At 62.8% G+C, this 20,975-nt stretch overlaps 1 protein-coding gene across 1 annotated transcript; it reads right to left on the minus strand.

Annotated features, from left to right (window-relative positions):
* Window positions 1-2,959: 2,959 nt before the first annotated feature.
* On the minus strand, window positions 2,960-20,225 carry Grin2c (glutamate ionotropic receptor NMDA type subunit 2C). Its single transcript, XM_048366495.1, has 13 exons — window positions 20,195-20,225; window positions 14,408-14,815; window positions 11,190-11,788; window positions 10,810-10,924; window positions 9,796-10,007; window positions 9,480-9,645; window positions 9,073-9,226; window positions 7,960-8,085; window positions 7,632-7,861; window positions 6,865-7,025; window positions 5,668-5,855; window positions 4,366-4,598; window positions 2,960-4,047 (listed from the first exon to the last, which is right to left on the minus strand). Exons 2-13 carry the CDS (start codon window positions 14,798-14,800, stop codon window positions 2,971-2,973), a joined length of 3,654 nt encoding a protein of 1,217 aa, XP_048222452.1. The 5' UTR covers window positions 14,801-14,815; window positions 20,195-20,225; the 3' UTR covers window positions 2,960-2,970.
* Between the last annotated feature and the right edge of the window lie 750 nt (window positions 20,226-20,975).

Consider the following 20,975-nt stretch of genomic DNA (forward strand, 5'->3'; position numbering starts at 1 on the left):
TCCAAGGCCCTGGGCTACAAGCAAGCCCTGCCGCTCCTCCTCCTCCCTGGGGCCTGGGGTGGGGGGGGAGGGAGGGGGGAGGTCTTTGTGAGGGCCTGCTGTGTAGCAGGCATGGCGGCGGGCACTTTGTATAAGCATCTGCCGATCAGACCTTTGGCCTGAAAGGTCAGAGCCTCTGTGATCTCAAGCACCTCGTGGTGGACAATCAGAAAATAAAGGACTGAGCTCAGTGCCTGGCACAGCGCGTGCAATAAAGCTGCTGTTTACCAATGTGAGTCTCCCTCTTTACTTGCTGCCCTGACTGGGCTTCTAGCGCAGGACCCCGGGTCTCCTTTAAGACTCCAGACAGTTGATCTCATAGCCTAGTGAGAAGAGAGGTCTTGTGGCCAGTGCCGGCTGTAATTCAAACCAGGAAACAAACCTGACTGGGTCAGGAGCTACAAGATTTCAGGAGAGGGGCTGGGGATATGGCAAGAGTGCTTGCCCCTGGGTTCGATGGAAATGGCCAGAAGTGGCGCTGTGGCTCAAGTGGCAGAGTGCTAGCCTTGAGCAAGAAAAAGAAGCCAGGGACAGTGCCCAGGCCCTGAGTTCAAGCCCCAGGACTGGCAAAAAAAAAAAAAAAAAAAAAAAAAAAACAACCAATCTTGAACTCTTTCCCTTCAAAATCTCTCCTGGCTTCCTTGAGCTTCCAGCTGAGTCCAGGGCAAACAAGCAGCAGCAGAAGGGAGATGGGTTGGACCAAGTCTGCTATGGTGGGACCTCTGTTCCCACAGCCAGGACCTCTTGTCCTCTCCTCCCTTATCAGACTTTCTGCCTCCCCGGGGGGTCAGCAGAGGGCAGGGCCATTGCCCCTCGACGACGCGGGAAGCCAGGCCAGCCCGCTCCGAGATGCAGGGAACGGCCTCCCGCGCTCCTTCCTTCCCCTCCATTCCTAGGCAAGGAACAGGCAGCTGGCTCCGGGCCCAGCAGCAGGTGCCGCTCCACATTGGGCTCTTAATTATCTTTCCAGTTCTTGGTTATTAATGATGTCGGGCAGCAAGCAGAGCAGCCCAGACCTCATACCCCCCTCCCAGCCTCACTGCTGCGGCCTCCTCCTCGGGGCTGCACGAGGGACCCCCATGAAGACAGTGAGGGGCTCGGGGACCAGTGGCCAACAGTTAACCCTTTCACTCCCGTGGCTACAACCACAATCACAGCCTTTCCAAAGCAGTAGCCTGAGCCCTTAGCTGGGCTCCCACTCGCCACCTGTTGCTGAGTGTCAGTTCTAAACCTGGCTCCGGCCTGTGAAAATCCACAGGGCAGAGCAGAACTTGAACCACGTTAGAGGGGGCCACCCATTCTTGGGACGGTCAGACTCTGGCCACAACTGGGAGCATCCTAGCCTTGCTGTTTTGGCCCGAAAGTCAAACAGAACTGCCCCAAGTTTCATGGTCCCCACCCACGTGGGAGATCTTTGTAGACTGAAGAGACCAGCAAGGGTCAGGCTGGACATCTGGAGCGCACGCCTGCAATCCTAGCTACTCAGGAGGCTGGGCTCTGAGGAGCGCCACTTGAAGCCAGCAGCCTGAGCAGGAAAGTCTATGAGACTCCTATCTCCAATTACCTACCAGGAGTGGGGCTGTGGTTCAAGTGGTAGAGCGCTAGCATTGAACACGAAAGCTCAGGGACAGCACTTAGTTGTGATTTCAAGTCTGAGGATGGGCACCAAATAAATAAATAAATAAAAGCTGTGGGAGAGGGAACTAGCGGGATTCCCTGCCCTTCCCCCCCCCCGCATCACACAGACCCCTTCCCCTCTGTCACAAGAAATGAGTGTCTGCTGTCCTAGAGGAGAGTCAGGCCTCTACCCTTACACCCTCAGCTCTTAGGGAAGGGTGTGATGGAATCGACGGTGGTTATACCATGTTTATGGCACAAAGAACGGATGCTCGCTCCCTTCGCAGGCATCGTTGCGGAGGGGAGAGATGTCATGGTGCATCATTGGCCAACCGTGTGTGGCAGGGACAGGTGCTCAGCTGAGAGCCCTGGAGGAAGGACGGGGAGCCAGAACGGGGGCGAGGGGCCTAGGCCCACGTGAGACGGAGCTACTCCATCCTGGGACGCCACCTACACCAGGTCCCCGAAGCCCACAGAACAAACGCAGCCAGCCGTGCCCAGACAAGCATGGCGGTTCACCACGACGGACCTGTGCAGCCTTTTCCACGTCGACGCTGTCAGAATCCCCGGGGGACCCCAGCAGGGCAGTCACCACCCTGGCACCCCCAACCTCTCCTTTCAAGGAGACGGAGGGCTGGACTCTCTCCATCACAACCACAGCCCTCCTGCAGTGTACATTTGTCACGCCTGGCACCAACACAGGTGGAGCTGGCACCGAATACCAAGGGTTGCTGCTGTCGGAGGCCGGTCCCTTCGCCTCCCACATCCCCGTGAGACGCTTGAAGCCAAGTCTCCCCAGAAGGAGCTGCCCACCCGCTCTGGGAAGAAGCCCCACCCGGACTACTCCCATCATGCTCTTGCCGCCCACGGGCTGGGATATTCCCATGATGCTCCGGTCACCATGCAGCATGAGGCAGCCAGGACCAGTGGGTTGTGAAAGGTTAGTTTAATGTCCCCGTACTCCCGTAAGAACGAACTCCAAGGGTGTTCCAAGTCCCAGCCTCTGTGCCCCCCAACCCCATGGCCGCCGCAGCCGTGAGCAGGGACTGGCCAACTCCGTCCAGGGCACCCTCTGCGCCCTGCGGTGCCAGGATGGATGGGAAGGGCTTTGTGTGGCAGGACGTCAACAACCCGCCAGTGGCAGGACTCGTGCCCGCCGAGGTCTGTGAGCTGGCCATGGTGGACATCGCGCGCCACTGTGGCACGGCCAGGCTTCTTGATAGGAGCCAGGAGAGCCCCAAACCTGCCTGTGCCCTAATCCCGGCAGTGCCACGCAGAAGATGGAGCCCAGCAGGAAGCCCCGGGGCCGGCACCTCACACTTCCGACTCCAGGCTGGAGAGCCGCCTCCAGGTGCACGGTTCCGAGAAGCTCTGAGCGGCACAGGCCCCGCGGCCGGCCGCCTCCAGCACCCTGCTGTCCCCGCAGCCCGTGCTCAGCCCCAGGGTCCTGCCCCTGTGTGCCCGGTGCCCCCAGGCCCCCGGGAGCCAGGGACGACGGCTGGCACAGGGTGGGCGATGAGGGCAGACAGCACCCCAGCACAAGGGCAGGTGGGCACGAGCGTGCAGGCAGACGTGCCGCCGGGGCTGCCAGGAGGGCCCCCCCGCAGGGCCCCCCTCGGGCCATGCCTCCCAGGGGGCGGGCAGCCGCCTGGCCCAGCGCCCGCAGGCCGGCGGGCCGAGGGCACAGGCGCACGCGTGGCCGGTGCACCGGGCGGGCAGCGGGCGGGGCGGAGCGAAGGCCTCGGCCACCGAGCTGGGCAGGGAGGCGTGGCGGGGGCGGGCGCCCCGGGCCCAGGCCGCCCGCAGCAGGGCCTCCCTCCGGGCCAGCTGGTGGGGCGTCAGCAGCGGCAGGTCGTCGGGCTCCGGGGGCTCCGGGGGCTCCGGGAAGAGCGGGAGGGCGGGGCGCCGAGGCCGGTCGGCCCGGGGGAAGGAGCTGTAGTGGCGGGGCGCGGGCGACAGGGGGCGCTCCGGGAGCGCGCGCCGCCCGCAGGGCGCGGCCGGGGGCCCGGGCCACGGCGCCTCCCGGGCGGGTGGGCGGCGGCGGGGCGCCCGGGAGACGTCGGGCGGGGGCAGCCCGGGCGTCGCGGGGCGCCGGGCCCTGCACAGCGGCGTGGGGCGGCCCCCTCCCGGAGGCGCCCAGGCCCCGGGGCTGGGTGGGCGCGGGCAGGGGCAGGCGGGCGGCGGCGGCGCCCGGCGGCTGCCGCCCCAGCTCTCGATGGTGCGGGTGGCGCGGTCCAGGGAGCTGCTCACGCCCGCCGTGGTCACCATGTCGCGGGCCGCCTGCAGCATCTTGAGCACGCTGGCCTGCGCGGAGCCCGCCGTGAGGTCCGGGCTGGGGGTGCGCGCGGGGCTGGCCAGGCTCTGCACCCCGTTGAAGCAGCTGTAGATGCCCTGGGTAGCGGGGAAGGGACAGGACACGCGGGTCAGCCGCGCCGCCCCCCCTCGCCGGATGGCATCTGCCTTCCAAGTCCCACAGTTCAAGCCCCCCCACCCCACCCCACCCCACCCCGTGCCCCGCACCCGGGATACCTGATCCTAGTCTTGCCCTCCCACTCGCTGAGTGGCAGTCGGGAGGAGCCCACCGCCATCAGGCTGGGGCACGAGGAACCCCACATTTTACTTCTGGAAATGGGGCAGGGCCAGCTCTGCCTACTCGAGGGGTGCCCCTAAAGCTGGAGACTCCGTGGGGGGGGGGGCGTGGGCACCTACCCTGCTGAACGCCAGCAGGAAGTCCAGCTGGGAGCTGCTGGGCACCGAGTGCCGCAGCTTCCAATACACCAGGTGCTCCCAGGCGAAGACCAGCAGGGCCAGCCCCATGGCCACCAGCAGCATGTAGAAGACGCCCGCCATGTTGTCGATGTCCAGCTTGCTGCTCATCACCTCGTTCTTCTCATTCTGGCAGATGCCCGAGAGCCACACCGTCTCCAGTTTCTGTGTTTCTCCTGAAAAGGGGCCGGGAGGGGGGGATGGGGGGAGCCCAGCTCAGGAATGTCTCACCAGCACTCACCCAAAGCCTGGAGAGAGAAGGGGTCTAGGGCCAAGGCCCGCTCTGCTGTCATTTCAAACCGAGACCAGGACGCAGGGACCCAGCCCAGCAAGATGGCAAGATGGGGCTGGTCCAGGAGAGGAGAAAGGAAAGCCCGGCAGAGTGCACGGTGGGGGTGGGGGTAGGGGTGGGGGGTCGTGGGAATGTCAGCCTTGGCCTCTGCTCAGCCCCAGCAAAAGGTGGTTGAGTCAGTGCTGGCTCATGTATTCGCGGCTCGTGGGCTCACACTTCCTGACCATCGGTGTGCCACGCCTGGGCGTGGGCCCCTAGCAGACTACTCATTCACCTCCGTGGGAAACCAACAGCCCCAGGGGTGCTTTTTGTTGTGGTGGGGATTGCTTGTTTTTTTTGGGGGTGGGGAGGGTCTTTGATTCCGGTTCAAATCCACCATCCACCTGATGGAGCCTTCCGAGTGCTGGGATTACGCAAGTGCCCGGCCACGCCCGGCTCAGGCAGCATTGTAGTCGATAAACATGGAGTTCCTTTAAACTCTGAGCTTCCTCTGGGTTTGGGGCAGGCTGGGCTGGCCCGCTTGTACCTGCGAGCCCCAGCTGTCCAGGCCGGCCTGACTGTGTGGCTCTGAGCTAGGCAGGTCCCTGGCCCCCGGGGAATGTCAGGATGGCAAAGGAGGTGCTCATCTGAGGAAGATGGTGGGAGGGGTGCAGCTACCCACATCCCCCCCCCCCAATGTGGCCTGAGCATCTGCTCATCTTCCTGCTCCTCGGGGACTCTTCAGCTCTGGTCCTTGCTCCATCCTGCAAGCTCACCCTTTTTTCTGGGTCTCCCTCCAGTGGCTCCTAATAATTGCCTACCCACACCCCCCAAGTACTCTAATCACCACCACCCCCCCCGGTGGCCCCTTCCTAGCAACAGCCCTGAGCACACACAGGGGCAGTACAGGCTCCCTGGCCCACCCAGGACCCTTTCCAGCCACCACCACCACCCCCCGCAGTGCCGGTACCCACCGTCCCCTAGGAACTGCAGGAGGGCCAGGTCTATGGCCCGCTTCCAGTGAGAGTCCTTCTGCATGGCGATGCCGTAGCCGGTGGTGGCAAAGACCTTGCCAGACCCAATGGTGACCAACTTGCAGCCTTCATCCTTGCCCGCCATGTAGTTGAGGACAGCAGCGTCATAGATGAAGGCGTCCAGCTTCCTGGGAACAGGCTGAGCCCTCAGAACTAAGGACCCTGCAGGTAGGAGGGTCCTAGACCCAGGGCCTAACAGAGGTCTGAGCCCAGGAGCTTGTGGGTACCACTGGGGAGGGACAAAAGGACAGAGCCACCTCTGGTGCCCTTGCACAGGTCCCTCCTGCCCTCCCCAGCGATGCCAGAGGACTCTGCCCCCCCCCCCCAGGAGATGCACCCGCCCCTGCCTCTACATGGCCCCAAGGCCCAGAGACAGTCCCAAGCTCCCCGCTTCCCAAGGCCAAAGCTGACTTCTGGTCGGCAGAACAGTTGCACGCATGGTGGGCATCCGTGTGTGTGCGTGCGTGCGTGTGTGTGTGTGTGTGTGTGTGTGTGTGTGTGTGCCAGTATCAGGGCTGGAACTCAGGGTCTGGGTGCTGTCCCTGAGATTTTTGGCTCAAGGCTGGTACTCTACCACTTGAGCCACAGTTCTGCTTCTGGCTTTTTGCTGGTGATGAATTGGATTTTCCTGCCCAGGACTGGCCTTGAGCTTTGATCCTCAGACCTCAGCCTCCTGAGTAGCTAAGATGACAGGCGTGGGCCACCAGCGCTCCACTGGGCATCTATTTTTGCTTCAAGCTCCACTCTGCCCTCAGACCTCTGCCAGTAATCTCACAGGACGGACCTTAAGTCTATAAGAAAGGCATAGGGTGCGAGGTGCTGGCAGCTCACGCCTATAATCCTAGCTACTCAGGAGGCTGAGATCTGAGTATCGTGGTTGGAAGCCAGCCCAGGCAGAAAAAAAAAAAATCCATGAGACTCTTCTCTCCAATTAACCAGCAGAAAACTGGAAGTGGCGCTGTGGCTCAAAGTGGTAGAGCGCTAGCCTTGAGCAAAAGAGCCTCAGGAACAGCGCCCAGGCCCTGAGTTCAAACCCCCTCGCTGACACACAAAACAAAAGGCCCCGCCGAGCCAAGGCCGGTCCCGGGAGAGATCTGTGGCTGGAGGCAGAGGGTGGGGGCGGGGCTCGGGACCCACCCCATCTTGAGGCTGGTGAGCGCGTCCTCCACCGAGCGCTGGTTGAACTTGACCATGTGGACGTGCATGTCACGGTAGTTGCTGCGGATGTTCCTCTCTGTGCTGCCATTGGGCACCGTGCCAAAGCGGAAGGGCGGGTACTGATCCTGAGGCCGCTGAAACTGTGAGCAGACAGCAGCCATGTGGCCCCTCCGTCCCAGCCTTGCAGATATCGGGTGCCAAGCCCCAGCCCCACAACGAAGGCTGCCCCAAGTCTGAGCCTGCCGTCACACACAACGTCTCAGACGCTCGCCCGGGCCACCGTGGCACCGGCGGCCCACGCCCGCAATCCCAGCTCCTCGGGGGGGGGGGGGGGGCTGAGATCTGAGGACCTCCATCCCAAGCCAGCCTGGGCAGGACAGTCTATGAGACTTTCATCTCCAATTAACCAGCAAGATGCCAGGAATGGAGCCGTGGCTCAAGAAGTAGAGCACCAACCTTGAGCCAAAAAGCTAAGGGACAGCATCCAGCCTCTGAGTTTAATCCTTAATACTGGCACCAAAATAAAATAAAATAAAAAGGAACTCAAAGGTCCAAAATGGGGAGACTCACGTAAGGCCACCCAAGGGACCCGGGTGATTGCCGCTCAGTCCGCAGCCCCCCTCCTCAGTAGACGCCCCCCCCCCTTTTCTCCACTCCACCCTGCAGCTCAAATTCCTAGCCTGACCACCCACGTCTGCTCATCTGAGGTCTGCCCCCCACCCTCCACTGACGGTGGCCCCGGGAACCTTCTTGTCACTGAGGCCCGACACCGTGTCGATGTACTGCTCCTGGATCATGAAGGCGGCCAGGTTGGCCGTGTAGCTGGCCAGGAAGATGACGGCGAAGAAGGCCCAGACCAGGACCATAATCTTGCTGGTGGTGCCTCGTGGATTCTCAATGGGCACCGAGTTGTTGAAGACGAGCGCCCACAGCAGCCACACGGACTTGCCGATGGTGAAGGACGGACCCCCAGGCTCTGGGGGACACAGGGAGGACGCTGGAGACCTCACACGGCTGCCACCACCAGCAACCCCCCCATCCCCCCCCCGCCCCCCGACACCGGCGATCGCTTACTCTTGCCCTTGGTGAGGTTCTGGTTGTAGCTGACAGGGCTGAAGTACTCAAACATGAAGACCGTGATGGCCACCACGGTGAGGCACATGACGAACATCATCACCCACACCGCGGGGCTGTAGGGCTCTGCGGGCGGAAGCGGCGGGCGCAGAGACCTCGTTCCGGCCTCCCAGCTCGGCAGCGCCGGGCCGCAACCAGTGCGCCCACCGGCCTTCCGGATGGAGCCGAGGGGGCCCCCCGGAAACAGCAGAGCCCTGGAGAGGGCTCGCGGGAGGGCAGGTGCCTGCCCTCCCCTGCCCTCCCTCCACCCTGGACCAGGCCCACACATCCCACCCTAAGCCTTCTTTTGCCCCCACACCCCCGGTCTGGCCCATGGAGGGGCTGATCGGTCTGCCTTAGTCTTTTCTTTTCTGCCTTAGTCTTCATCCTCCCAGTGTGGAATAACAGAGGCACGGGGAAACCAGAGGGGCCCTGGAGACTCTCAGGGTCCTGGATTAAGGGGCAATTAGTGGCACGAGTACTTGCTGTGAAGATCATCCTAGAGAGTGGGGTTTGTCCTCTTCTCTGTAATGGAGAAACCCACTCAGAGAGGCTGGGTGACTTGTCTAAGGCAGCCCAGCAGGAAGGGGGCAGGGTTGGGCTCTCACTCCTGCGTAACCAGCTCCGGGCTTCTCCCTACAACCACCTGTCCACAGCTCCCTGCAAGTGCCAACGTGCTAGGATCCCCTGGCTGCCTCCCCAGCACCTAGCGAGGGCCCGGCACAGCGGGGCTGCCTCCACAAGGCCGACTTCCTCATTGAGTGAGAAGCGAACCTCTCTTCCCACATGCCCCATAGTGCTTCATCCCTGGTCCACAGTCCGATTCCCGGCACAGCCTGTGGCCAACCTGCTCTCCTGGCTTCCAGCCCCTAAACGGTGCCACCACCTGTCCCCCCTCCCCCGAGCCAGGCTCAGATGCCAGCATCCCTGTCGCTCCTTCCCTCCCTGCCTCGCCCGCCTCCCGCCGGCCCCCGAGACAACCAGAGCCCGCGTATCCCAAGCTCCATCCACGCTCTACCCACCAGTCCCTGAGCCTCTCGCTCCTGGACGCACCCCTGTCCACCCGAGCCTCACCCAGGAAGGCCGAGGGGGAGACGGTGCCGTTGCTGCGGGCCACCATCACGCTGATGCCCGTCTCCACAAAAGGCACGGAGAAGTCCACAATCTCCGAGCGCTCCTCGTTGATGGTGAGGGAGCCGATGGCCATGTCTGCCCGCTTGTAGTACACCTGGGGGCCCGGCGGGGGGGGAGGGAGGGGGCTGGAGCATCCTCCCAGTCCCCTAGAAGCCCACCTAGCTCCACCCCCCCCCGCCCCCGGAGCCTGCCGGTCCCTCCTGGGGTCCTCGGAGCTCATGTGAGGGGTCATGTGACCCCTGCAGGATCCTCTCACCAGAAAGGGGGGGGGCTGCAATGCACGGGAGCAGCAGAGGAGGGGAGGGGGCCCAGGCAGACCCCCCCCCGGGGGAGGGGAGCCAGCCTACCTCCCCGATCATGCCGTTCCACACGCCTCGCACCCTCTTGCCGTGCTTGCCGTTGGTCACCAGGTAGAGGTCGTAGGAGAACTTGACGACCTTGGCCAGCTTCTTGAGGATGTCGATGCAGAAGCCCTTACAACAGAGCTTGGTGTAGGGGGTCAGGTCCCCGCTGCTGCAGCCACCACCGAGAGACCACGGCGGCCAGTCAGAGCGCTGCTCCGCCCAGCCTGGACGGCAGGCCCTGCCCTGCACCCCCCCCCCCCCCGAGCGTGGCACACGCACGTGCACGCACAGCAGCACCCAGCCCGTGCCAGAACCAGACCTGAAAGTGCGGTTGCTCTGCCTGCGGCAGGGCACGGTGTTGGGCACACAGCCCCCCGTGCCGGGGTCGGGGCTCTCCACGATGACGAAGGGCCGCTCTTCCAGCGTGGCGACCGTCAGGTGCCGGCTGTCCACCACGGGCTGCAGGGAGGCGCTGTAGCGAGGCCACACTGGGTACTTCATATAGAGGACGCCATGATCCCAGCGCCCCACCTGCAGAGGACAATGGACCTGAACCCAGGACCCACATCCTTACCACCCCTCCTCTGGGTGGAGCCTCCGGGTGGTCCCGGGCAAGGACTGGGCACAACCCCAGCCCTCTGCTCTCTGATGCGGCCCCCACACTGCCCAAGCACACAGCTCCTTCCTCAAGCCTAGGCCAACCCTATCTCATCTTTCTCAGTCCCTGCGGCCTCAGCATGAAGCCCTCAGCCGATCCTCTAGCCCCACCCCCACCCCAGGCCGGTCCAATGTGACCCCATCCCTCCCTCAGGGTCTGTAACTCCCAAGCGTGCCTACCACCTCACTGAAGAAAGCCCCGCGTCCAGACCAGACAAATACGCCTTCCTGGTGAGCTCCTACTCAGTCTTCAACAGCCCAGCTCTAATGTTCTGTCTACTGTACCACACTCCCCGGTTTCCCTCTTTCAAAGCAGAATAAGTTCCTGCGCCTACACTGATTTGCACACATCTGTACTCTAGCACGGAGTGTTCATATTCTAGTTGCTTGCATGAGCGTCTGGCTGGCCAGGTGTGGGCCGCCTCCCCCAGGAGCTGCAGGGAGCTAACCATGCTCTGTAGTACAGGGAAGGCAGGCTGTGTTAGGGGACCCCAGGGCTGGGGCACCTCACCCAGGCTGGAGGGATCTGGAGGGCTACCTAGTGAAGGAGGTCTCAGCTGAGAGCTGGAAGATGAAGGGTTGGCTAGGGCACAGAAGGGACCTTTGCTCAGCTGTGGGCTCAAGGGGAAACAGAATAATAGGAAACCAGAGGCCCCTGGGCTCACCCCCTTCTCACCATCTCCCAGAGGCGGTGCCGATTGAGGGTGATCACCACCATGGTGGGCTGGACCAGGTACCCACCAGGGCTAAAGGAGAAGTCTCGGCCCTCCCAAGTGACATTCAGTAGGTGCCTGTGAGGGGCAGAGATGCCAGGTGTCCCATCCCCCAGACTTCCCAGGGCCCCTCCCTCATCCCCACTACTGCCTTGGGTGGGGGTCATTTGTTGTGTAACCACAGTCAAGGGTGCTGGATTTGTTTGTTTGTTTCAGATGAGGACACGGAGACCCAGAGAGGTGACCTAACTTGGCGCAAAGCACATGCCAGTGGCAGGCAGGGCCCAGCGAGCCCGAGCTGGACCGCGATGCCCCCCCCCCCCGTGCCCAGGTAAGTGCCCACCTGTAGAAGGCCTCCCGGGCTGGGCTGACGGGCCCGGGATGGCTGCGGCAGTCGCCAGCCGGAGCAGGCAGGACGCCATGCTGTCTCCGGTAGCCATGGGCGCCCAGCGCCAAGATGGCCACACCATCGCGAACCTTCTGTCGCAGGCTGAGACGCCAGCTCTCGGTGACCACGCTGATGAGGCCCACGGGGAAGGTGGTGGGGGGCGCGTCGGTGCTGCCCAGGGCCAGGTTGGGCACGAGCCACACGTGGCCGGGCCCCACCAGGCCCGCCTGGGCCGCCTCGGCGAAGAGCACCTCGGCCTCCTCGCGGGAGCAGTAGGCCACGAGCACGGGCGCGTCCACCTGGCGCAGCAGGCGCTGCGTGCGCGCGCGCGTCCCGCCGGGGCCCAGCTCCAGCGTGAGCACGTCCAGCAGCCGCCAGCTCAGGTAGCTGGCGTCGGCCGCGGCGCGGACTCCCTCCAGGAAGAGCGCGTGGCCCGGGTGCAGGCTGGTGATGACGGCGAAGGCGCTCCAGTCGTACTCCTCGAGCACCTTGAAGAGCACCTGCAGCTGCTGCTCCAGGGACACGCCCAGCTGCAGGAAGGCGGAGCCCGGCTCCTGGGGGCGGGCGGGAGGGGCGGGGCTTGAGCCGGGGAGGGCGGGGCCGGCTCGCTGAGCCCCGCCCACCCGGGCTTCTCCCTCCGCCGTGCCCCGCCCACCTCCACCTCTCCCTCCGCCGTGCCCCGCCCACCTCCGCCTCTCCATCCGCCGTGCCCCGCCCGCCTCCATCTCTCCATCCGCCGTGCCCCACCCACCTCCGCCTCTCCCTCCGCCGTGCCCCGCCCACCCCGCCTCTCCTCCGTGCCTCGCCCACCTCCACCGCTCCATCTGCCTTGCCCCGCCCACCTGGGCTTCTCCATCCGCCGTGCCCCGCCCACCCGGGCTCTTCCATCCGCCGTGCCCCGCCCACCCGGGCTCTTCCATCCGCCGTGCCCCGCCCACCCGGGCTCTTCCATCCGCCGTGCCCCGCCCACCCGGGCTCTTCCATCCGCCGTGCCCCGCCCACCCGGGCTCTTCCATCCGCCGTGCCCCGCCCACCCGGGCTCTTCCATCCGCCGTGCCCCGCCCACCCTGCCTCTCCTCCGTGCCCCGCCCACCTGGGCTTCTCCATCCTCCATGCCCCGCCCACCTCCGCCTCCCCTCCTCCGTGCCCCGCCCGCTTCTGCTTCTGCTTCTGCCCTGCGGCCTAAGGGATGCTCTGTGTCCTGGGATCCCTGCCCGGCCAGCCCCTCCTTTTCTGCCTCCCCGAGTTTCCTACCCCCACCAGCCACTGGGATCGCCAGGGGCGTCCCCCCCACCCACCCCACTAAGTCGGACCACAGACCACGTTTTACAAATGCAGACTCTCAAGCCGCCCCTCACCACCGACAGAATCAGAATCTCTGAGGACGACGCCTAGAATCTGACCACCCGCTCTAGCAGTTTTCTTCCAGCCGTGAGCTAGCTAGTTTGAGAAGTGTTGGCCCAGACTGGGTCTCAGAGGTGTAACACTGGGGTCTGCTTTTTGCTGGTGCTCAGAGAGCCACTGTCCTGAGAGCTGATGACCGGTGGGAAGACACCTGGGAAAGCATTGTCCTGACCTAAGACTCAAAAGCTCACCAAATACATTCAGCTCACACCTAGCACAGTCCCCTCCCAAGGGCTGCCTTCCCCCCTCTGACCACTGCTACGGCCCCAATCTTTTTTTTAAAAAAAACCTGAATCAGGGAAAACTCCACAGACCAAAGAACCTATGTGTTCAACAACAGCCAACTTGCAGTTCAGAGAGGGAGAGAGAATAGGGAGAACTTGCGATTTAGAAGCCCCGTCCACTAACTACCATGTACAAACCTGACTCGGCTTCCAATGCAAATGGGCAGACTTAAAAATAAACACTTAGGATCTTTATGAGACAGTGGGGAATTGTGAACATGGGCTGGATATTTGTTGACGTTGAGGGACTCTTATTATGTTTTAGACATGATAATGTGTTTAATTTTTTAAGGCTCTTTCCTGCTGGAGATACATATTGAATAATTCATGTGTAGAATTATGAGACGTCTGAGCTTTCGACTCAGTTTTTACACAGAAGAGGGAGACGTAGGCAAGGACAGGATGGGTTACCTTCACCCAGGTGAGTGGGGATATTTGGGGATTCACTAAGCTTTTGCATATATGCTCAAAACTCTCCAAAGCAAGCTTGGTGCTAATGACTCACTCCTGTAATCCTAGCTACTCAGAAGCCTGGGATCTGAGGATCAAGGTTTTAAGCAGCCTGCCTGGGCAGGAACCACCAAAAACCCAGAAGTGGGTTTTTGTAGCTCAAGTGGTAGAGCAGAGTGCCAGGCTTGAGTGAAGAGCTAAGAGGCAGTGCCCAGGCCCTTAGTTCAAACGTCACTACCGGTGGGGGATGGGGGGACACGTCCATAACGGAGCACTAATGCGCTCACGAAGCAAAAGCAGATCAAATCTATTTCCTTCCTTTCACACCTTGGCTACTCCCTGACTTGGAATAAAGCTTCTACGCTTCCCATGTGGTCGGGACCCCCTCCCCCACCCCTCATGACCCCCCCCCCACTCCTCAGCCTCTCACTGCGTCCCTACCAACACCCCCGTAGCCTCCAGACTTCAGCATGGACCTCATTTCTTGAGCAATCATCTCTGACCCAGGCCCTCTCCAAGCAGGCCGCCCTCAGCGCATGCGCTGTCTCCCTCCAGCACACGCAGCCCCATGTGGAACGGCCGTGAACGTGTAGGGTGCCTTCTCCCCCGGGCGATGGCCAAGTGCCGTTAGGGGCAGAACCACGGCTGCCTCCCCCATGCCAGGGACGGGAACCTGTCCTGCACTGCTGTTCCCTATTGTTGAACTCCTGCTGTACACAGGACACGGCAGCAGCTCCAGTCCCCAACTGACTCTGCCCAGCAGGACTGGACAGGCCTGATCACCACAGCTGGAGAGGTGTTGGCCACCTGCCCACTCCTCCAGACATACGTGGACAACAGCCTGAGACGTTGAGACGTGAAGCTACCCCTCTTCCCCCTCCACACACACCGATCCTCACACTTTCAGTCCTACCTCCTGGCCCGGCCCATCCATTCTGCCGACCTATGCCACTCCCTCGCCTAGACTTGGCTGCTCCCCAGCCCCCACCTGGCTGTAGGCCCCGGGAGGAAGGAGGCAGGAGGCTGGACGGGCACCTTGGGAGTGAGGACCACCGTGGAGCCCCCGCTGATGCTGAGGATGGGCGCGTGAGTCTGGGAAGAGATGAAGTCCAGGAGCTGGGCCACCGCCTCCGTGCCCACGTTGTCTTCAAAGACGATGCCGTGGACGCGGGCCGCGCCCAGGAGCCCGCAGATCTGGGTGAGGAGGCTGCTGGGGTTGGTGTTGTTCACCCCCACGGTGAGCGGCTGGACCTCCAGGGGCAAGTCCAGGAAGCTCTGCGGGGTGAGGCGAACTCGAGCCTGGGCCTGTGGAGGCCCTGAGCTGCCAAACACCACCGCCACGGTCACCGCCTGCTCACCGGGCCCCGGGCCTGCCCAGGCACCGAGGAGCCAGGTAAGCAGGAGAGCCGGTCCCAGGGCCCCACCCATGTCCGCTGGAGCGTCCTGAGAGGGAACCAGGACGGGCACGGAGACAGAGAGATGGATAGACAGACAGGTGGTGAAGGCCAGGGTTGGAGAACACAGATCCAGAAGACAGGGAGGAGAAGCCCTCCCCCACAAGGACAAGCAGAGACAGAGAGACGGACAGACAGAGAGACGGAGAGAAAAGAAATAGCGGTTAGCAGAACATCCTCAGGGTCCCAAGGGAGGCAAGGGCTGGCTAGGACAGGAGCCAGGACAGGTCTTTCCCAGTTGTCATTGGATGGCGAGAAAGCCCAGCCACTCTGGTGTTCAATCGCATGGATTTTAAACCTGGTTTCCCATCTAGGACTAGAACTTTCTAGAGTGTGATCTTGAAGAGCTCACTTAGCATCTCTGAGCCACAGTGTTGTGTCTGAGCTAATTGCAGATCCTACCTCACGAAGGTGAGGACACAGACAACAGGTTATTCGCTACCGGGAGCAGCCTGTCACCTTCGCCGCCCACAGGTTGAGATCTGAGGACTGCCGTTCAAAGCTCACCTGAGCAGAAAAGTCCATGAGGCTCTTATCCGCAGCTGTGCAGCTGTGGCTCATCAAGTGGTAGAGTGCTAGCCGAGGGTAAGCACAAAAGCCCAGCAACTGTGTCCAGGCCCTGAGTTCAAGTCCCAGTGTTACACATGCACACGTGCGCGTGCGCGCACACACACACACACACACCACAGAGCTCAGGGGGATGGACATGGCTGCCACTCTCGCTCCACTATGAAATTGTGCGCCTTCACTACAGAAACACAGATGAAGGCCAAGCAGTGGCCAATACTCCTGGCTCAGAAGCCCAGTATCTGTAGGATAGATGATGATGCCCTTTGGCGCTAATACTCTGAAGAATGGCTAGTCAGGCCTTACCTTTATGCCATCAAATTTCTCCTATTCTTTTATCTAAGGTCTAATTCATTAATTCATTAATTGTGGGTCCGGGGCCTGGGTGCTGTCCCTGAGCTTTTTTTTTGTGTGCTCAATGCTAGCACCCTACTACTTGAGCCACAGCTCCGCTTCCGGATTTTCATGGTTATTTTGAGAAAAGAGCCTCATGCACTTTCTTGCCCAGGCTGCCTTTGAACTATGGTCCTTAGGTCTCAAGCCTCCTGAGTAGCTAGGATTTCAGGTGTGAGCCAACGGCACCAGGCCCAAGGCCTAATTCTTTTTTTTTTTTTATACAACCTCCCTCAGGAGCCTTTCTCCCTCTCTAATTCTGTCTAAGAAAGACCGAGGGCGGAGAAATGCAAGAGGCCACCAGGGAACATTTGAGAAACCTCCTCCTCTACCAGGGTCTCCGCAAGGGAGGACCATGGAACATACTCTTCCGTTTAGCCATGCGACTCCGCATATACACCCTGAGCACTGAGGCGCTGGGTGGAGAGAGGCTGAGGCGGCCAGACACGCATGCTGCCTGTCCACCCTCCCCCAGCTCGGGCAAATCCCCAGACTCCCAGGCTGTTCTTAGCACCTCCTTGCGCTAAGCTTCTCTCCACCATTTCCTGCCCTCTCTACCCCTCCCAAGCCTCCCAGCCTCTTCCAGCAAGGCCTTCTCTCAGCTACGCATGGAGAGCTTATTCACGGGAAGCTATGAAGAACCCACCACACAGTGTTAAAGTGCCAGGCGGGAGAGCTTCAGGCTGAAAGACGGGACTAGGGGCAAGGATGGGAGTACTCGTATGTGTGGGTGCCCTTAAACGTGCATATAACCTGAAATGTTCTTCACCCAAAAAGCGAGACAGGCTGTCAGTGTAAATTACAACCTAGAGATTGAAGACTGTATGAGGAAAGTATGTAAGCTATCTCATTCATATTTTTCTGCCCCTATCAGGCTTGAACTCAGGGCCTTGAGCTTGCTTAGCTGGCACGCTACTACTTGAACCATACCTCCAGTCTGGTTTTTTGTTGGGTATCCTGGAAACGGACTCCAGCAGACTTTTCTGTCTGGGCTGGCTTTGAACTGTGATCTTCCAGGTCTCAGTTTCTTGAGTAGCTAGGATTATAGGCAAGGGCTGCCAGCCCTGGACTTACCGCAATATGTTTATGTTGACTCTATGTTGAAATAAAATTCAATTACATTGAATTAAGCACAGTCTTATTTTCCCGTCTCTTTTTTCTATTTTCTTTAAAAAGGTGGCTACCAGAAAATTTTAAATCACACATGTAGCCAGACACCAGTGGCTCATACCTATAATCCTAGCTACTCAGGAGGCTGAGGTTTGAGGACTGCAGTTCAAAGCCAGCCTGGGCAAGAAAGTCCAGGAGACTCATCTCCAATTAACACCAAACAAAAGCCAGAAGTGGGGTTGTGGGTCACGTGGTAGAGTGCTAGCCTTGAGCTAAAGAGATCGAGGACAGCACCCAGCCCTGAGTTCAAGCCCCAGAACCAGCACCAAAAAAAAAGAGCTCCCATGTGGCTCCTATTTATTTCCCCCAGACAGTGTGAGTCTGGATAAAGGGCCAGGCCCTCCCACAACCCCAAAGGGGCCTTTCTCCAATGCGCGGGGGGCCCCTGGGGTGTGAGGTGGGAAGGAGGGGAGGTCACGGCAGGTCGTGCTTCTTGGCAGGAGGCTGGCCGGGCAGGCACCCGACAAGCCTCTGAGCTCACGAAGCAATGGCGGACAGGAGGAGAACCTGGAGCTCTGGTCTCCTCCGCGGGCACGTGGCACGTGGCGGCGCGCGCTTTCCTCCTGGCCTCTACCTAGCCTTTCAAAGGCGCCAACCCCACCCGTCTGTCTCTACGCTGCTGCTGGAACTTCCTTGCGGCACCTGCACCTGACCTGACACAGGACAGCTGTTCCGTGGGACCCCCACATAAAGGCCGGACAGCGAAGTCTGGGGCCCAGCTCCCCCTCCCGCCCCCCCATCAACCTTCCCCTTCGTGGACACCGCCCTGGCCACGCCAGCCCACACTGTCCCTATCTCCAGGTCCGGCTGCTCCCTAAGTGCAACATCCTCTTCCCAAAAGGTTCTACCATCCCATAGGGCCCAACCTAAGCCCCCCTGCCCCCCAAGGCCCAGCCATGGACAATCAGGTCTGGACCCCCAAGGTGCAGATCTGGGTTCCTCTGCCCTTCCTCCCAGGCTAGGACCCAGGAGCTGGGTCCCTGCGGGAGGAGGCAGACACGCTGGGGTTTCTGGAAGGCAGGGTGTGCTGATGGAGTCCTCTCCCCAGCCCCCTGGGTTACACCCCCTTTCCTGAAGAACCCTCCAAGGAGTCTTAGCTGAACACCTGGGTTCCAAAAGCAAGGAGAGCGAGAGAGTGGCAGAGGTCCATCCAGGTGCCTCCCAGGTTCAGGGCCCCCCTAGGGGGGGAGCCCCACTCCTCCCTTTCCCCACACCACTCAGGCACTTCCAGGACCAGGCATGCACCCCCATTCTCACACACTCCTCACAAGATGGGGTGCTGACAACTTGCTCTCTCCCAGGCCAGGAGGTCTGGTGCTGAGAACCAGCGCCACCCTCCCCCCCCAGCAGGACTGCTTTCTCTAAGGGAAGGAGGCCAGGCTGGGGACCCCACTACACGGTGGCCACCCCATTTCCCATCTGGCCCTTTGCTTAGTCACAACCTGAACATCAAGAGAGAGACGGCCCCCTCCATCTGCCCCCCCCCCCACGGATGGGTCCCGGGGTTCGGGCTCCTCTCTCAGCTGGTCTCCGCTGGCCCCCCCCACCCCCGGGGCGACCCGTCCCCCCTCCCCTCCAGAAATCTCTTACACTCTGGGCTGTGAAGTTAGGGGTATTTTTAGGCCGGCGATAAATAATTCATAGGGAAGGTGGCATCAAGCTGCCCCTGCCGGAGGAGGGGGCGCAGGCGGAGAGAACCACCATCACCCCGGCTCAAGGACACGCGCGATGCGGCGCGGCGGCCGGCAACTGTGACTCGGGGAGGGCGCGGGGATCCGCGCCACGCCTCCTGGTGGCCAAGCTGGGCACCACGCACCGGGCAGCATCGGGCACTGGGCGCCCCCAGCCCGGGCCCCCCCCCCCCCCCGCCTGCCCCTGCGGGGGGTGCACCCCCCCCTGCCTTCCCCACGCCGGGTCTCAACCGCCCACCTCCGGAGCGGGCAGGTGGAGGGCGCCTGGCTGGCCGGGTGGCGGTCCAGGTCCCTGCCGGGGCCCCCTCGGACAGAACAAGCCAGGCATCCTCTGTCCTGCCTGTCTGTCCCTTCCACGTTCTTATCCTTCTGCCATCAGGAGCAGGCTCTCAGCCAAAAACCAGACGCCCCCACCCCAAAGGGTAGGGGATAAGAGCCGGTGGCTCCCTCTCCAAATACAGTGCTCGCCTCAATGTTCCTGTCGCCAGAATCTCAGGGAGCAAGGATGGGCCGCCATGCCAGGGCTGGGAGAAGGAGCCACAAGTCCCTGTTGGGCCAGGCGGGCAGGGAAAGAGGGCGGGCAAACGGGGCTCGGTTCACCCAGTGGGACCTGGTGGGTGCCCTTGCTTTGGCTTGGGCACAGAAGCTGGGGAGGCTCGGGCTTTCCCTCCCAGTCCCGCCGTCGAGAATCTGGGAATCTCCATCAAAGCCTCGGGAGAGCAGAGCAGCCGCTGGGGCTGCCGGGGCGCAGGCTCTCCCGGGGTGCAGGCTCTCCCGGGGCGCAGGCTCTCCAGGGGCCTTCGCCCACCTTTCTCTTGGAGTCCCAGAGACCCAGATGGTCAGGGCGTGTAGGGCCGGCATTTGGAAGAAGCAACCGCGCCCGGCGCCCTCTCTCCTCTCGAGGGCAGAGGATGGAGTCAGGACGGGGCAGAGGGGTTGGAAGAGCGGAAGGTGAGCGCCGGGGGCCACAGGCTGGAAAGCGGGTGCCGCACAGCAGGTCCAGACAAACCCCAGGAACCTGGGGACCCTGGAGCGGCGGCTACCGCTCCCTTCTGCCCTTTGGGCGCTGCGCCCTCCCCCCACCCCCAGCCTGGGCTCCAGGTGCGGACCCCCTCCTAGCCCAAGTGGCGTGCAGCAGCAACAGTTGGACGCAGTGGCCCGGATTGCCGCCTCCCCTCCCCCTGCCCCCTCCCCAAGCGCTGGGCGCCGGGCAAGTGGGGGCGGGGGAGGGCTGGGCGACCCCGGGGACAAACATCTCGGGTGCCGGCGGCGTCCTTCGCCCGCGTCCCGGGTGACTGCTGTGTGAGCCGTCTCCCGGCCTCTCCCCGGCCTCCTCTCTGCCCTCCAGCCTCCAGGCCCCCCCCCCCGGGCGGGTTTCCAGCGGGCCCCCGTGGGCTCCCACGCCCCCTCCCTGAGTCCCGGGGCGGCCCGTGCGACTCCCCACCGGGGGCGCCCGCGTCCGTCCCCCGCTGTCCTTGCCCGGCCCCGAGTCGGCGAGGAAGTTGGCCCCTCCGTCCCTCGCCGCGCGCCCCCCGGCCCCCACTCACCCGGGGGAAGGGGCGCCGCGCCCGCGCCCGGAGCCCGCGCCGGCTGCTGCCTCCCGCGCGGTGCCCGTCCCGGTGCCTTCGCCCGGTGTCCCCGTGCGCTGGCGCGCGCGCGCTCCGAACCCAGCAGGCGCCGGAGCCGGGCGCGGGGAGCCGGGCGCCCGCCCGCCGCGCGGCCGCCCCGGAGAGCCCGGGCCTCGATCCGCTCGCTGGGCGCCGGGCGCCGGGCGCCGGGAGCCCGTCCCGCGCTGGCCGCGCCCCTCCCGCGCCCGGGGGGCCGGCGGCCCCGCTGACGGCGGCGGCGGAGCGCTGGCCGCCTCCGCCCCGCCCCGCCCGGCCCCCCGCGCCCCCCGAGGCCCCTCCAGCCCCTCCCTGCGCTGCCCGTGCGCCCGGGCGCCCCGGGGCTCGCTCCCCTCTCCAGCGCCGGGCCCGCGGCCCCGACTCGCAGAGACAAGATCGGCCTCCGAGAAAAAACACCTCCACTCGCAGGGAGCCCCGGGTTCAAGCCCTCGGCTCGCCGGCGTGACCTTGGGCTAGCCAAGTTCCAGGATCCGTGTTTATAAAGTGACGCCAGCCAGCGTCCTGGGGCTGCGGTGACAGGAGGTACTGCTTTCTACAGACTTGGGGACTTGGCTAGAAATGGATGGAAACAGGAAAAGGGGGGGGGGTTCAGGTGCAGAGGGGCGTCAAGGCCCTGGGGGTGCGCGGAGGGTAGGGCCCCAAGGCCACACCTGCCCGCCGTGTTGTGGCAGGTCGGGGTGGGGCCCTAACACGGTGCCACGGG

Source organism: Perognathus longimembris, chromosome 17 (assembly GCF_023159225.1).
Source record: "Perognathus longimembris pacificus isolate PPM17 chromosome 17, ASM2315922v1, whole genome shotgun sequence".
Classification (NCBI taxonomy): Eukaryota; Metazoa; Chordata; class Mammalia; order Rodentia; family Heteromyidae; genus Perognathus; species Perognathus longimembris.

What these genes read in the sequence shown, in the direction of transcription:
- Grin2c (XM_048366495.1), bottom strand. Translation starts at nt 14,800, where the DNA reads ATGGGTGGGGCCCTGGGACCGGCTCTCCTGCTTACCTGGCTCCTCGGT. An exon ending in GGCACCGCCTCTGGGAGATG is followed by an intron (nt 10,008 to 10,809) that starts GTGAGAAGGGGG and finishes TGTCCTCTGCAG; the next exon opens with GTGGGGCGCTGGGATCATGG. An exon ending in GAACCTCACCAAGGGCAAGA is followed by an intron (nt 7,862 to 7,959) that starts GTAAGCGATCGC and finishes TGTGTCCCCCAG; the next exon opens with AGCCTGGGGGTCCGTCCTTC.